The sequence below is a fragment of the Salvelinus alpinus genome, chromosome 9 (genome assembly GCF_045679555.1).
Source record: "Salvelinus alpinus chromosome 9, SLU_Salpinus.1, whole genome shotgun sequence".
Lineage (NCBI taxonomy): Eukaryota > Metazoa > Chordata > Actinopteri > Salmoniformes > Salmonidae > Salvelinus > Salvelinus alpinus.
The window spans coordinates 10,089,352-10,107,549 of record NC_092094.1 but is presented as its reverse complement, the minus strand read 5'-3'; the positions used below and the strand labels follow the sequence as shown (position 1 = coordinate 10,107,549).

Below are 18,198 nucleotides of genomic sequence, written 5' to 3'. Positions count from 1 at the left end.
AAAAAAAAAAAAAAAAAAAACTTGTTTTAAAAGCCTGTGGGATTGTTATTTTTGTTTTGTAATTTGCTTGTTTCTGTTGCTTGTTTCTTTTTTTACCTCTTCTCTCTCTCAGTATAAAGTTCACTTGAAAGTTTGAATACAGGGACTAGCACAGCGCTGTGCTACTTTGTGCCATTAGCAATATGTCTGCTTCTGAAACAACAAAATAATGCTGTGTCCAAAATGGCACCCCTGTCTCCTATGTAGTTCACTACTTTTTACCCGGGCCCTGGGCTCTAGTCAAAAGTAGTGCACTATGTAGGGAATAGGGTACCATTTTAGACCGCAACCTAAGACCACTCGACTCGCAACACTTAAAAAAACTAGTCTGATTATCAACCAGAATTGCCCCTCAGTGCTCTGTTAGGGTTTTCAATTTTCAATTTTGTCACCAAGGCTGTTAAAAAAAAAAGTGACTCTTGGCTTTCATTTAATGAAAATATGTGTATTTGCCTATTTTTGTTTTATTCTTTTTTTCAAAAATATTTGACGGCACAACGGAGGTAGATTTGCTCTTGACTACTAGGGGAAATTACTACCTACTACGAGTCTGAACTTTTTTTAGAAGTGATTCACAAATAGACAATCTGTGGTTTAAATGCACACTTAGATTACCTATATTTTATACCATTGAATCTATAGAAGTTTAAAGCTAAGTAAAACAGAAACCCAGGTTAACTTTGGGGTTCTTTTTGTAGATTATGTTGTAATGTCATCTAGGGTCTAAGTGTATATGTTTTTAAATGGTTAGGGGGGGGGGGGGGACTGTTTGCTCGGTCAACACAACACAGCCTTTCAAAAAAATAACTGTCGTTACTAGCGGTGATGTAATTGATACTTACACGTGTTGTCAGAATTCCTTCCTGGGTTATTTGCTATTTTTAACCTCTGCAACTTTTTTTCAGTTAAGTAGATTGTCATTGTCTCATCTTGGGGAATATATATGACTAAATTTGTTTTTTCCTACGTTAAAAGAAAATAGTTTCAATTTAGTGTTAAATTCTTATGGTCTTGAGAATTTTTTTTGTGTGAATTTCTTGTTGATGATTTCGTAAATGGATGTTTTTGCTTATGGATACCTCATATTGCAAGATAATGTCTGTTACCACAGAAGACAGACGGTGTTTTTGTTTAAAGTGCCCATGTGTCAAACTCGCAGTTTTTTTTTTTCTTTTTTTTTTTTCTCTAGTTCTTACAATATGCTTTCATGTGAGTGCCCAATTTCTCAACACACACTTTGTTCTGTGACAGTAAGAACACTGGGAGCCCCTGAATGTGAAATCACACAGGTGACTTTGTATTAGATCTCTCTCTCTCACACAATGTATTTGTTGGTGATAAGATAGTTGAAATCCAACATTTAAAAATTAAAATAATTTTCTATTCAAAACGGTCACTGTTGAACCCCCCCCCCCCCACACCAAAAGTGTTGGTTTACAAAAGCATTCCATGTTTCGGCATAAAGTTTACTACTCAGAACAGAAGTGTCTTTATTGGGTTGATAATGGACCAGCCTACTTTCTGTTAGTTGTACTGCAGAGATGATGGGACAGCGCAAATAATTTACATCCAGCCCCCTCCCCCCGCATCTTGTTTCCCGCCCCAAAGAAAGGTTCCCCCAAAAATATGCGTACCTGATCCCATATTCACAAAGCGCCTAGGATCAGGTCCCACCTGTTCATGTAATCTTATTCATTATATGATACAAACTCAAAAGCTGATCCTAAATCGGCACACGGCGCTTTATGAATATGACCCAGAAGGCGCTAAACAAGGGTCGTCAACTCAGGGTCCTTCGTGTTTGAGATTCAGCTCTGTGTGGAAGATGCCAAGCACTGCCTACGGTGTCTTTCTCTCAACAGACTTGGGATTAACGAGCCACAAAATGCATTTTTCAGTTTTGGTTCACTTTTTTAAATAATTATTTTATTGCAAATCACCCGTTTTCTTTTTTTTTCTTCTTTTTTTTAGCTTGAAAGTTCTAGCAGCACTTGAGAAGATTTGAAGTGTTTGTTGTTGAATGGTAGTGATTTGGTTTTGTCTGTTTATAAGCAGAAATATTGGAGGCAATGTAAACTTTTTTTTTTTTTTTTTGCAAATCTGTTTTTTTTTTTTTTAAGCATGGGTTGGTGGCACTTCCCAGAACTACCAAGGTACCACTAATAAACATTTTATGTTGAATAAGATGGGGAATGTGCTTTTTGCAGTGAGTTTTTCTATCCCAATATACAACACTCAGTGCCATATATCTAGAAACTGCCTACACAGATGCTATTAGGCCATGGTTTAGGGACTAGAGATTACTGCAGTTAGGAACGCTCAGTTTGCTTTTGTTATAATATACATACCAGTGTGTCATTAAGGCTAAATCACCCGCTGTGTTTCCCACTTTGTGATGTTATTGCTTCAAATGGTACGTGATGTACTGAATTTTAACACATTGGCAAGTAATTTGTGAATATTATCATACATTGAACAACCCAAACCTTTTTGAAGACAAATCACCCTGTTAGTGAGTGGACAAAGTTGAGTGCTTTGCGGTACAGTCACAGACAATGTATTTGCTATAATATGAATGCCTAGTTGTTGGGTAAAATGGTAAAGTTACTGTATATTGATTTGATTTATTGATTATAGAATAGTAATCCTTTTCACGTTAACCAAAACCTGGGTAGTGGTGCATTATTAACATTGACTATATAACAGTTTGTTAAACAATTTGGTATGTAGGCTACAACAAACTGTTAACAAATGTTAGTAAATATTTTAATTGATTATAATGGGTAGTTATACAACTGTATTGTAAAGTGTTACCGTAAATGTTGAAATATAAGCACAATATAAAAATCACACATGGGTCAGGGTATAGGAACTAGAAACTCTCACTTCGGGGGCTTCCGTCACAACCATCATTTTTAGGACTAATTCCAAATGGCACCCAAATTCCCTGCGTAGTGCACTACTTTTGGCCAGGGCCCATTTAATCTGGTCAAAAGTAGTGCACTATGTAGGGAATAGGGTGCATCTTGGGACTTTTCGCAGTATCTCTATCACTGGTCACCGTTTTTCTATTCTCATACTCTGAAGTGCTGTTTGACAAAGTGTGGTAGCTTTGCATCGCTTAGATATTGTCTTGGTCAAAAATCAGTCCTTTTTTTCTGTACCCTCTTTTTTCTTATCTGATTTAATAATTGATAGGACTTCATGTTCTTCTCCACATAAATTATTTGATAGATGTTTGTTGTCTTGAGAAAAGCCAAAGTCGCGGTCCATCATGTTGATCTGTAAAACATTTACAGTAGTGATTTTTGTTTTTAATTAAACTTTTGAAATTTGGGTGGGATTTGGAGAAAAAAATGAAATGACAAACTGGCTCTTTCCAATTTCTACAATACTGGTTGTGCATATGTATTTTGTACCAGTGAAGCTTTTTTTATATTGGAAATAATTAAAGAAAAAAATATATATTGAAAAAAAAAAAATGTCTGTCCTCTCTAAGGCCCTCGCCTTGAATGTGCTAGTCTTGAGTTTGGCTTCTTGGTGGTCGTCAATGATAACATTTCTGATAGTATGTTTTTTTGTTTCTTAAATAAATAACCTTAATTTTGATTTAATTAACTTGCATTCTACATGTTCCTCACTTCGTTATTCAGTTTCTATATTGGGGGGGGGGTGGGGATCCTCTAAAATCGTGGTCAGTTTCATGTTAGTGCTGTGCTCTGTCCACATGTTTATTAAAAATGACCATCTGGGCTTATTATAGACAACTTGTATGGATAGATAAATGTCTTAGTTTAATATTTGTTTAGTTTCTGGGCTTTTTCCTTTACCTGTTGGTAGATATTTCTATTTTTCCCATAGAAGCAGTGGTGTGTAGTTCGAAATCAGTCAATGTTTTATTTGGTAAATGTTTGTTCATGTGTGGTGTGTTTCTTTGCCTCTGTCTCCAAAATTAAACCATTTTTCCCTAATATTCAATGTGTCTGTGTGTTGTGTAGTCCCAGTGCCTGTCCAGTGACGTGACAACATTTACAAACTCCCCAGTGTCTGTCTTCCTAACTTGTTTCTTTCCATTGTCCTTCTCTTTGCTTATTTATTTTGTTTCCAAGCATTTGCTGATTTTATCATTTGAGTTTACTGCTATATTATTACTAATATACAGTAGACTATGGACATAACATATTTGTGGGGCCGTGAGTGATTGTGTGTTCTGTTTTGTTCAAAAAGAAGCCCTGCAGGTGAAGTACTCCCATCGTCTGAGGATGCCACCAAATATCTTGGTATTTCAAGATGTTTACAAACTAAACTGCAAGAACCTCAGTATTTTAAGTACTACTGAATAAAGGGCAATGAACAACTGATGTACCCTTTGCCCACACACTATTGGACAAGGCTATTGTGTTTATACGTCATTGGACTATGTTCAGAAAGACCCAGAGGCAGGCATGTGTTGTGTACGATGATGACCACATGACTATTTTAAAACAAGTTATTGTAGATCATGATGACTGTGCACTGAAGTGGCCACTTCACAGGGCCAAAATAATAAAAAAATGAGACCAAATGGGGTTAATGTCTAAAAGTACACATTTCTAAACTTTTATTACATTCTGATTGTATTCGGTTACTAATAATAGGTTATATAGTATCATGAACATAAATTAGCCGCCCAGTGGTGGAACTGGCTACTAAGTAAACATTAAGAAGCGAAATAACAGTTGCAAATGAATGTTAAAACGCTGGTTGTTTTGCCCAATGCAATGTGTAGATGGCACTAGGCTACATGCTATGTTGTGTTTGGAATAGTTATTTCACAAACTGTAGGCTAATACACAGTCAATCTATAGCTACTCAATTTCCTGTAAGCTGCAGTAGGCCTACTGCAAGTGGTTAGATATGGTGATTGCTGTCACGGTGCAGCTCTAATGGCTACTTCAAATAAAACAACGTAGGCTTAATTCCCTTTGGTCAGAACATTGAACTCCACACTGTCAGTGAGAGAGCGTGTTCTGACGTAGTAGGTCTATGCATCTTTAATTCAAAATATTTCTTATATTTGCTCAGCGGTGGCTTCCTTCTGTAGGCTTTTTGCGTTTCATGAAAGTCAATTTGGATTTGTTTGTGAACTTTATGCCGTCTTTGTACTTGTTTATGCCAAGTTTCTCAAATGAGATTCCCTTCAGCTTAACCTGGAAAAAGAGACGAATAAAGACAGTCAATATTACACCACTATATTACGCTTATTATACTATAAACCAGACACGATCAAGCTTATTATACTATAAACCAGACACGATCAAGCTTATTATACTATAAACCAGACACGATCAAGCTTATTATACTATAAACCAGACACGATCAAGCTTATTATACTATAAACCAGACACGATCAAGCTTATTATACTATAAACCAGACACGATCAAGCTTATTATACTATAAACCAGACACGATCAAGCTTATTATACTATAAACCAGACACGATCAAGCTTATTATACTATAAACCAGATACGATCAAGCTTATTATACTATAAACCAGACACGATCAAGCTTATTATACTATAAACCAGACACGATCAAGCTTATTATACTATAAACCAGACACGATCAAGCTTATTATACTATAAACCAGATACGATCAAGCTTATGATACGATAAACCAGACACGATCAAGCTTATACTATAAACCAGACACGATCAAGCTTATTATACTATAAACCAGACACGATCAAGCTTATTATACTATAAACCAGACACGATCAAGCTTATTATACTATAAACCAGACACGATCAAGCTTATTATACTATAAACCAGACACGATCAAGCTTATTATACTATAAACCAGACACGATCAAGCTTATTATACTATAAACCAGACACGATCAAGCTTATTATACTATAAACCAGACACGATCAAGCTTATTATACTATAAACCAGACACGATCAAGCTTATTATACTATAAACCAGATACGATCAAGCTTATTATACTATAAACCAGACACGATCAAGCTTATTATACTATAAACCAGACACGATCAAGCTTATTATACTATAAACCAGACACGATCAAGCTTATTATACTATAAACCAGATACGATCAAGCTTATGATACGATAAACCAGACACGATCAAGCTTATACTATAAACCAGACACGATCAAGCTTATTATACTATAAACCAGACACGATCAAGCTTATTATACTATAAACCAGACACGATCAAGCTTATTATACTATAAACCAGATACGATCAAGCTTATGATACGATAAACCAGACACGATCAAGCTTATGATACTATAAACCAGATACGATCAAGCTTATTATACTATAAACCAGACACGATCAAGCTTATGATACTATAAACCAGACACGATCAAGCTTATGATACTATAAACCAGACACGATCAAGCTTATTATACTATAAACCAGACACGATCAAACTTATTACACTGTTTGATTGACCTTCTTCTCGGCTCCTGAAAAACGTTTTCGTTGCTCTGGTTCCAAAATGAGAATGTCCATCGGCCTATCAGCTTGCTGTAGAACTGCGTGAAAGTATTTACCCAGGTATCCCATCTTCAACTCTGAAACGCCACAGATGTATCCACAAGCTGTGGATTTTTTTCTCATAGTCTTTCCCACCAGGTGATCGACGTCTTTGGAAGGTAGTTGGAAGGTTTGAACCTAACAAGAACAATAATATAACAATGTCACCCCCCCCCCCACCAGATACCATATATATTGATCTGTAAGGTTTTGCCTCAAAGTTCCTATGGCTGTTCTGTACAATAGATTCACTCTAGTCAATGGCCAATAAGAGTCCTCTAGTTTACATTTTGTTACTTGATGTGTAACCCTTTACAAATTTTAAATGAATTTATTTCGTTTAAAATCATACAGCAAGGTGCGCAGTGTATTTGCAGAGGATAACACTGAAACATTAAAACACTTGTTTTCAAAGTGGTCCTCAATGATAATGGTGTCTATTCATTGGGGCTTCCAAGGGCAAAAAATTGTCAGACATTTTAGGTACAATCCTACTAACAATATACATAGTTCATGATTCAATCAGTATGTGCAAAAAAGTATGGAAATGTATGCTTTAAAATGGTTGTACCTGTGGTTGGGCCTGGGGTGTGGACTGTGGAGGAAGAGGTTGGGACAGCGTATGGGGTTGCTGGGTGCCGGGGCTATGTCGCTGTTGTCGTTAGATTAGAAAACTGTATTATGCTCTAATTAAGAAATGATTTGTGCAGCATAAGACAACAACCAACATACATACAAAAACAGAAGTTGAATCACAAAACTTTTAAAAACAGACCTGCAACATGATTTAAAAGTAGTGCATTACACTTCAAACATTTTGCTTTTCTTCATTCTGGGGAAAGATGTTCTGATGTCTGGCTGCTGTAACAGGGTCAGGAATTTACTGCAGGTCTCACCGTCTTTACTGATGTGTGTATCCAGCAAACGGATGATAGAATCTTCCGGGGCTGATTTACTGAAGATTTGCAGCTTCCTGTATTCGCGTAAAGTCACAAGTTTCTGCTCATCTACATGCTGAAGGATGTGACTGGGGTCCGCTGACAGGACATCCGTCAGAAACGTCTTAATCTCTCAATTTATCCATGCTGGACCTGAGACAGAGAGAGACGGACACCTTGTGGGTGTTTTAGAACCTACGGAATGGGAAGCAACTGAATTGAAGAATTTAACTGAATAAAATCAATATATATGATTGGAGTTTAATAATTTATAGCCTACAATAATTAGTCTAGGTAGTTAGGCCTACTTTTTAATTGGGGAAAAAATGGTTTACCCTAGCTCTTCGGGCTTACATTATTGATTATGATGGATTTTTCCTAATAATTGCATCACAAAAGTCATACAAGTAGACCTAAATTATGTTTTCCCTTTAACTCAAAGATTAGGCTACCATATGCCGATAAATATGTTATGCTATGCCTATTAGATTAGATATTGACCTACTTGACAAAGATTAGAAGCTCTTACCTTGAAGAAAACCTATATAGGGGACTGCAGAAAGATATTATGTATGTAGGCTAACCTATGTATTTGTGATCAGAATTTCCTTTCGCTTTAATTATATTTTAAATATGGAAATACCTTATAGACTAGGCCTACTCGTCATAGCTCTGCATTTGACCAATCTTCTCCTACAGGGAAGTTAAGAGAGATTCAAAATGGTAATAACCGTAGCTCAACTGACTGGCACATTGACTCACAATGTAGGTTAAACGAGACACAAATACACTGTCACCATCTATTGTTGACAAGTGTAACTGCAGTTAATATACAGTATAAATTGATGGATGAATCATAAGTATATTGTACTGAATAAGAACTGTTTCTAACCCAGTTCCCTTCATCTCTGATCACCTACAAAACCACAATTCATTTATCATATGTTTTTCATTCAAATAAAAAGTAGAAAATATCTACTTGAGTTATCAAGAACAACCTCAACCTCTCCCTCAACGTTAGCAAAACAAAGGAGCTGATTGTGGAATTCAGGAGGATTCCAGCTGGACACGCCACCATCCTTATCAACCTGGCCGCCGTGGAGACGGTCAATAACTTCAAATTCCTCGGCGTACATATCTCAGAAAAGCTGAAATGGTCTAACCACACGGACACCGTAGTGAAGGCACGACATCGACTCGTCAACCTCAGGATGCTGAAGAGATTACCCGAGGGCCCTCACAGTGTTCTACAGGAGCACCATCAAGAGCATACTGTCGGGCTGCATCACAGCCTGGTATAGCAACACCCCCGCCGCGGACAGCAAGGCTATTCTGAAGGCGATACGTGCAGCCTAACGCGCCATTTGTGCACACTGCCTGTCCTACAGGACACCACCACCAGGTGTCGCAGGAAGGCCAAGAAGATCATCAGAAAAGACTGGCCAATACATTTTTCTACCCTCAGACCATCAGGCTGCTGAATAGCCTCCACCCCCCTTCACATAATAAACATTCTCTCTCCTGCTGCCCCCCCCCCCCCCCCCCCCCCCTTAATAATATAGGTTAGGCAAATTAACGTAGCAGGTTAGGAGCCTTAGGTTAATATTAAGAATAGGGTTAAGAGTTAGTTAAAATGCTCGCCTAACCTGCTACAACAAGTCACTTCCGGTCATAGCTTTACTCCATCTAGTAATGATCCTGCAATGTGTATTTGGGTCTGAGTGCATGTCTGTGGGAGAATCTCAATTGCAGACTCCTCGCATCTTCGCCTCCTTCTCTAAATCCATTGGATGAGAAAGCCAGCGGTCCGGCCCCTCTGAACTTCTCATCCAATGGGTTTTGAGAAGGAGTATTCAATCGAGTTCGCCAGCTTGTAGTTCTAATAACCGGAAATGAGTTACCTCCAGTTCGTTCAGCCATTCCTATGGGGAAAATGAATGGGGAAAGAATAGGATTTTGGGATAAACGCCGAACATAAGGTCTGAAGTTAACACAGGCTTGGGAGATCTTATAAGTTTTGTTCTATGAGATAATATCAGTCAGTTACAATGACCTTTATGAATTATGAAGCCTTTGTGTTTTTTCCTGATTACATAAATTATTCAAAATTCACAAAAAGTGAGGTCAGCTGATGAAGATTATCTGATAGACGTATAATAAAATGTATAAGGTCTCCTAAGCCTGTGTTTAACACAGATCTTATTTTTGGCATTCCATTCATTTCCCTATAGAGCCCCACAGTGGAGGTGTCGTAATACCCACAAAACCAACGGTCAAACAGGGAAATGGTTCCAATAGTTTTTCCACCATTCATTTTTCCCATAGGGAGTTTTAGAAACACTTAACATGAGGGCTGTGTTTCGTGTAGGCTTACCCTGGAGTGCCGTTTTGATAGCACGTCCAGTGTAGCTGATTTCTGTCATTCTGATTTTGCACTTGCCCTTATTCAGTTTCAAGTTGATGCTCCTCAGTCTGTCTAGTAGCTGTCTCAGTCTCCGGTCGTGTTGCTCCGTGTCATCACCCCATACAATAATGTCATCCATGGTGTTTAAGACACCTTCCAGACCTTTCAAATGCTGGGCGAGGCACCTCTGGAAAACCTCTGGAGCGGACGTGATTCCGAACAACAGTCTCTTGAAGGAATACCTCCAAAACGGCGTATTGAACGTGCAGAGTCGGGAGCTCTCTTCATCCAGTTGGATTTCCCGAAATCCTTGGTTTGCATCAACAACTGAAAATACCTTGACGTTGGGCATTTCATCAACAACTGAAAATACCTTGGCGTTAGGGATTTCAGCAACTACCTCTTCAATGGTACGTAAAGGATCATGTTCTCTCTTGATGGCTTTGTTTAGATCTTGTGGTTTCATGCATATGTAACAGTATAACTTTAGTACGTTCACACATCAACAACTGACACCCACGAAGCGTCGTTACCCATCGCTCCACAAAAGCCGCGGCCCTTACAGAGCAAGGGGCAACACTACATCTAGGTTTCAGAGCAAGTGACGTAACTGATTGAAACGCTACTAGCGCGTACCCGCTAACTAGCTAGCCATTTCACATCCGTTACACATACCCGTATTGTGTTTGGCTTCACGATTGTCCCCAAGCTGTTTACCCATTCACTAGGCTCAGTTTGCTTGACGATGACATCCATCTTTTCCTTGTGGTTAAGTTCCTTTTCAAGTTTTTATTTTAGTGCTACAGGAACTTTTCTGGTTTTCTGAGAATCCACTGGCGATTAAAGCTAAAATCTGCAACATATTCTTACATTTAAAAAGTAATACATAGGAAAGCTCAACATTACGAAACATGGAGAAAATGATTCCACCAACTACTCTGAGCCTAGAGGAAAAATTGGAGAGTTTGAATCCAGAAACATAGGCTGAATTTCTGGATCCAAACTCTCAAATGTTGTTTTTTGTTTTACTTCCGACACCATGCAATAATATATCGCACAATGAGGCAGAGATACGGGTAAAATAACAATGTTTATCTGATGTCATGAGTCAAGTACCAAATACAGACGAACACGTACTAATTAGTAACAACGCCACCCTCAGGCAGTCCAGGTGAGTACATGTACATACATTACAAATCTGATTTACTTTTATTTAAGGAGAGCGAATCGATATACAAACCCGAAGTCTACTGTAACTGTCAATAGTAAAACAACGTTTAAAACAATGTTTGAGTGAACCTGAATAAAGAAAATGAATGGTGAAGTCGATGTTATCCATACACGGTAGACTCCTCCTCACCACTCTGTAGTGGCCTAGGGCAAAATGGGGAAGGTTTACGAGGCCAAACCCAACAGTGCGTGTTTGATGGAGGCACTTGTTGCGCATAATCATCTGGGTTGTCAATCATACGTGATATAAACGTGAAAGTGATACATTACAATCTGATTCAACTGGCTGGCTACACGTGCACCTGAGTTGATTCAACATTAAACTATATAACCTCTGCACTTCCGCGAAACACGCCGACGGCTCAACCAATCAGCTTGAAGTATGGTGCCACCTCCTATCTTTCACAGCAGTGTGGCTGCTGCTCTGTAGCGTGTGTATCCGTCTAGATTAACTAGCTACGTCGTTTTTTAAACTTATTTTATTCACTTAAAATCATGTCAGCGATACTATTCCTGAAAAACTTGTACCACGTCAGCAGAGTACCTCTCAGTGTCGCGCGACCGGTCGTCGGTTGTCTGTATCATACCCGGAAAGGAGTCTACGGTCACCGACCCAAACAAAGCCAGGGGGACACGAAGTTGCACAGTGACCCAGTCTCGTATATCACTGCACTCAATCGAGGTCAGTAGTTTTTCCTGATAATGGACATCTTTAACCTTTAGCTATTATTCTATAGCAAAGCAAGAATGTTGGGCAACATTATCAGTGAGCAAAACCAGGTTGAAAAGACAACTGTATGACGTCTTATTCTGGTGCAAACTGTTTTTACCACCGACTTTTTACTGACCGGAATATGACGTATTTTTCTGACCACCATATTACCAATTGCGTCATAATTGTGACCTGTATATTATGTGCTATATTATGTAGCCTACTGGTCATAGTTAAGACCTCATCATAACCTGGTAATGACTACCTGACTACAGCGTATTACCTACTGTAAAAAGTATTGCAGAGTATAAAGTTTGATATTGAAAATATTGTTCATTGCATTTCTATTTGTTTCTATAGTAACCAATTTAAGTTTAAATCGGCAACATATTCTTACATTTAAAATAGATCAAGCAATGGCAAAAACAAATCTACATCAAACATTTTGGACATCTGCATCCAGTAATGTTTCATAATTCAACCACACACATTACATGCATAGAAATACTGGGACACAGAGTATATAAAGTTCAAATGATTTATATTTATTAATGATGAATAAGAGTGGTGTGATGGGGGGTGGATCCTCATCAAGGACCTTTGAGCACAAGAGGCGATCTGAAGCGTAGGACATTGTCCCGGACAAACGCACCACTCCATAATCCTGAGGACATTGTCCCGGACAAACACTCCACTCCATAATCCTGAGGACATTGTCCCGGACAAACGCACCACTCCATAATCCTGAGGACATTGTCCCGGACAAACACTCCACTCCATAATCCTGAGGACATTGTCCCGGACAAACGCACCACTCCATAATCCTGAGGACATTGTCCCGGACAAACACACCACTCCATAATCCTGAGGACATTGTCCCGGACAAACACACCACTCCATAATCCTGAGGACATTGTCCCGGACAAACACACCACTCCATAATCCTGAGGACATTGTCCCGGACAAACACACCACTCCATAATCCTGAGGACATTGTCCCGTGCAAACGCACCACTCCATTAACCTGAGGACATTGTCCCGGACAAACACACCACTCCATAAACATGAGGACATTGTCCCGGGCAAACGCACCACTCCATAACCCTGAGGACATTGTCCCGGACAAACACAGCACTCCATAATCCTGAGGACATTGTCCCGGACAAACACACCACTCCATAATCCTGAGGACATTGTCCCGGGCAAACGCACCACTCCATAAACCTGAGGACATTGTCCCGGACAAACGCACCACTCCATAATCCTGAGGACATTGTCCCGGGCAAACACACCGCTCCATAATCCTGAGGACATTGTCCCGGGCAAACACACCACTCCATAATCCTGAGGACATTGTCCCGGGCAAACACACCACTCCATAATCCTGAGGACATTGTCCCGGGCAAACGCACCACTCCATAATCCTGAGGACATTGTCCCGTACAAACGCACCACTCCATAATCCTGAGGACATTGTCCCGGACAAACACACCACTCCATAATCCTGAGGACATTGTCCCGGACAAAGGCACCACTCCATAATCCTGAGGACATTGTCCCGGACAAACGCACCACTCCATAATCCTGAGGACATTGTTCCGGACAAACGCACCACTCCATAATCCTGAGGACATTGTCCCGGACAAACACACCACTCCATAAACCTGAGGACATTGTCCCGGACAAACGCACCACTCCATAATCCTGAGGACATTGCCCCGGACAAACACACCACTCCATAATCCTGAGGACATTGTCCCGGGCAAACGCACCACTCCATAAACCTGAGGACATTGTCCCGGACAAACACACCACTCCATAAACCTGAGGACATTGTCCCGGGCAAACGCACCACTCCATAAACCTGAGGACATTGTCCCGGACAAACGCACCACTCCATAATCCTGAGGACATTGCCCCGGACAAACGCACCACTCCATAATCCTGAGGACATTGTCCCGGGCAAACGCACCACTCCATAAACCTGAGGACATTGTCCCGGACAAACACACCACTCCATAAACCTGAGGACATTGTCCCGGGCAAACGCACCACTCCATAAACCTGAGGACATTGTCCCGGACAAACGCACCACTCCATAAACCTGAGGACATTGTCCCGGACAAACGCACCACTCCATAATCCTGAGGACATTGTCCCGGGCAAACACACCGCTCCATAATCCTGAGGACATTGTCCCGGGCAAACACACCACTCCATAATCCTGAGGACATTGTCCCGGGCAAACACACCACTCCATAATCCTGAGGACATTGTCCCGGGCAAACGCACCACTCCATAATCCTGAGGACATTGTCCCGGACAAACGCACCACTCCATAATCCTGAGGACATTGTCCCGGACAAACACACCACTCCATAATCCTGAGGACATTGTCCCGGACAAAGGCACCACTCCATAATCCTGAGGACATTGTCCCGGACAAACGCACCACTCCATAATCCTGAGGACATTGTTCCGGACAAACGCACCACTCCATAATCCTGAGGACATTGTCCCGGACAAACACACCACTCCATAAACCTGAGGACATTGTCCCGGACAAACGCACCACTCCATAATCCTGAGGACATTGCCCCGGACAAACACACCACTCCATAATCCTGAGGACATTGTCCCGGGCAAACGCACCACTCCATAAACCTGAGGACATTGTCCCGGACAAACACACCACTCCATAAACCTGAGGACATTGTCCCGGGCAAACGCACCACTCCATAAACCTGAGGACATTGTCCCGGACAAACGCACCACTCCATAATCCTGAGGACATTGCCCCGGACAAACGCACCACTCCATAATCCTGAGGACATTGTCCCGGGCAAACGCACCACTCCATAAACCTGAGGACATTGTCCCGGACAAACACACCACTCCATAAACCTGAGGACATTGTCCCGGGCAAACGCACCACTCCATAAACCTGAGGACATTGTCCCGGACAAACGCACCACTCCATAATCCTGAGGACATTGTCCCGGGCAAACATACCACTCCATAATCCTGAGGACATTGTCCCGGGCAAACGCACCACTCCATAATCCTGAGGACATTGTCCCGGACAAACGCACCACTCCATATTCCTGAGGACATTGTCCCGGACAAACGCACCACTCCATAATCCTGAGGACATTGTCCCGGACAAACGCACCACTCCATATTCCTGAGGACATTGTCCCGGACAAACATACCACTCCATAATCCTGAGGACATTGTCCCGGACAGAGGTTCCCCCAATTGCCAGATGTCCTCAGTAAAAAAAAGAAAGAAAGGTAGATGCAAAAATGTAAGTACGTCTAAAGAGGAAATAAAGAGACAAAATATTATCTCTCAAAAGTTGTCTGTCATGTCATTCCTGCAACAAACATTGTTAGAAATGGGTGTAATTGTCAAATATTTTCTTCTTCTCTGCAACTGCGCACATGTGAGTTTGAGTGAGTGACAGTGAGAATGAGCAAGAGCATGACTCACCAAGGGAGGTGTCTGTTGAATCAGCACACAAGGGTTTAGCACGTTAAAGGAAGGTGAGTTAAAACAGGAGTTTATTTGCTTTACAAACGTATATTATTAGAGCGGTGCTATTTCAATTGGATCTACTTAAACTACACTCTCAGACAAAAGGGTTATTTGGCTGTCCCAATAGGAGAACCCTTTTTGGTTCCAGGTAGAACCCTTTTTGGTTTCAAATAGAACCCTCTGCGGAAAGGATTCTACATGGAACTCAAAAGAGTTCTACCTGGAAACAAAAAGGGTTATTCAAAGGGTTTTCCTATGGGGACATCCGATGAACCCTTTTAGGTTCTAGAATACACTCTTAGAAAAAAATGTGCTAAGATCAGGGTAGCTGAATGACATGTCTCTTGGGGAATCCAGTCTGTGAGACCTGTTGCAGGGGGGAAAACACTGATCATCAGCACAGCTAGTACAAACCTAGCTCTTACAAAGCTGGTTAGTAGGAATTAATACACATTGAAGATCAGAGTATCAAACAGAAGAAAAACATTTTGCATTTTGCATACACAACTTACTGTGAATGACTATGACTTTAAGCAGGGATGGTTCTGCTCTCTCCTTTCCCTGGGATGTGGCAGAATAGCTCACTGGTAACTGAGTGGGTGGCCAAGCACTGCTGAAGAGGCCATGCATCAGGTCATTGACATATTTCAGGAACTGTAAAGACAGATGAATCGTAGTCAACCATTACCTAAGGACTTCGCTAAGTTAGACTTAGCCTAGCAATTACATTGACTGTTGCACCTCAGAAATCTGCCAGTTAGGCAGACATACTGAGAGATGGAGAGCAAGATAGACAGCAAACATCACCTATTTACATTTCTTAGTCAGCAGGCTGGATAACTACTGTCGTCCTGCCCTTGGTTCCTTCTTCCATCCAACCTAGAAGATTCCTGCAAAAACAGAGAATCAAGAATTGACAAAGGCAGTTGAGGGGTGTAACGTTAGGATGCGTGTTGAGGGGGAACAGAGATAGGCTAAATGTATTGTCAACTACAAAATACACAAAATACAAGGATCTCAGATGAATCAAGAAACACTTCCATATTGGAACACGCAATACCCCATAATGACAAAGCAAAAACAGATTTGTATACACTTTTGCAAGTTTAGTAAAAAATAAAAAACTGAAATATCACATTAACATAAGTATTCAGACCCTTTACTCAGTACTTTGTTGAAGCACCTTTGGCAGCGATTACAGCCTCGAGTCTTCTTGGCTTTGAAGCTACAAGCTTGGCACACCTGTATTTGGAGATTCTCCCATTCTTCTCTACAGATCCTCTCAAGCTCTGTCAGGTTGAATGGGGAGGGTCTCTGCACAGCTATTTTCAGGTTTCTTCAGAGATGTTTGATCGGTTTCAAGTTGGGGCTCTGGCTGGGCCACTCAAGGACACACAGAGACTTGTCCCGAAGCCACTCCTGCGTTGTCTTGGCTATGTGCTTAGGGTCGTTATCCTGCTGGAAGGTGAACCTTTGACTCCGTCTGAAGTCCTGAGCACCCTGGAGCAGGTTTTCATCATGGATCTCTCTCTGTACTTTGCTCCGTTCATCTTTCCCCCGATCCTGACTAGTCTCCCAGTCCCTGCCACTGAAAAAGATCCCCACAGCATGATGCTGCCACCACAATGCTTCACCGTAGGGATGGTGCCAGGTTTCCTCCAGACGTGGCGCTTGGCATTCAGGCCAAAGTGTTCAATCTTGGTTTCATCAGACCAGAGAATCTTGTTTCTCATGGTCTGAGAGTCCTTTAGATAACTTTTGACAAACTCCAAGCGGGCTGTCATGTGCCTTTTACTGAGGAGTGGCTTCCGTCTGGCCACTCTACCAAAAAGGCCTGATTGGTGGAGTGCTGCAGAGATGGTTGTCATTCTGGAAGGTTCTCCCATCTCCACAGAGGAACTTTAGAGCTCTGTCAGAGTGACCATCGGGTTTTTGGTCACCTCCCTGACCAAGGCCCTTCTCCTCCGATTGCTCAGTTTGGTCATTTTGCCAGCTCTAGGAAGAGTCTGGGTGGTTTCAAACTTCTTCCATTTAAGAAAGATGGAGCCCAGTATGTTCTTGGGGACCTTCAATGCTGCAGAAATGTGTGCCTTGACACAATCCTGTCTCGGAGCTCTACGAACAATTCCTTCGACCTCATGGCTTGGTTTTTGCTCTGACATGCACTATCAACTGTGGTACCTTATACAGACAGGTGTTTCCCCTAACCCGGACAACGCTGGGCAATACTTATGTAAATCTGTTTATTTCTTTAATACATTTGTAAACATTTCTAAAAACCTGTTCTCACTTCATCATTATGGTTGTATTGTGTGTAGATTGATGAGGAGAAAAACGTATTTAATCCATTTTAGAATAAGTCTGTAACGTAACAAAATGTGGAAAAAGGGAGGGGTCGGACCCGGGAAGAGCTCGGGCCGCATGAAGCCCACTGAGTCAGAGTCAAGGCCGAGTCCCCTGAATCTCAAACAGAATAGGCCCGAGCCTCTAGCATGTTGACTGGGTACAGTAAGCCACGAGACCCTAACCTGCTTTCTTCCACCAAAAAAACAGATATCAACCAAGTGTTTGGTTTCGCCAGGCATGTCGTTCAAAAAGTTATACTTTTGAATCATCTGTCCATAGAACATTCTTCCAAGAGTCTTGATGATCATCCAGGTGCTTTTTGGCAAACTTGAGTAAACTTTTTGGATGACATTGGTCCCATTTATGCCTGGTGAAAACCAAACACTGCATTTCACAGTAAGAACCTCATACCAACGGTCAAGCATGGTGGTGGTACTGTGATGG

General features: G+C 41.1%; 1 protein-coding gene and 1 long non-coding RNA gene across 4 annotated transcripts in view; one reads left to right on the top strand and one right to left on the bottom strand.

Annotated features, from left to right (window-relative positions):
• Positions 1 to 4,608: 4,608 nt before the first annotated feature.
• On the bottom strand, positions 4,609 to 7,613 carry LOC139584275 (uncharacterized). Of its 2 annotated transcripts, none has more exons than XR_011676744.1 (4): positions 7,484 to 7,613; positions 7,159 to 7,239; positions 6,605 to 6,725; positions 4,609 to 5,228 (listed from the first exon to the last, which is right to left on the bottom strand). It is a non-coding gene; the product is annotated as an uncharacterized lncRNA (long non-coding RNA). The 2 variants fall into 2 exon arrangements; XR_011676743.1 differs by having other exon boundaries at positions 7,363 to 7,502.
• Positions 7,614 to 11,520: 3,907 nt separating this feature from the next.
• Positions 11,521 to 18,198, top strand: part of LOC139584271 (2-oxoadipate dehydrogenase complex component E1-like) — a 40,039-nt gene continuing 33,361 nt past the window's right edge. Inside the window, exon 1 of one of the 2 annotated variants that reach the window (XM_071415909.1) lies at positions 11,521 to 11,841. In XM_071415909.1, coding sequence (XP_071272010.1) covers positions 11,655 to 11,841 — 187 coding nt within the window. In that variant the 5' untranslated portion in view covers positions 11,521 to 11,654. The remainder of the gene's footprint in view (positions 11,842 to 18,198) is intronic. The other variant, XM_071415910.1, reaches the window with a different exon arrangement.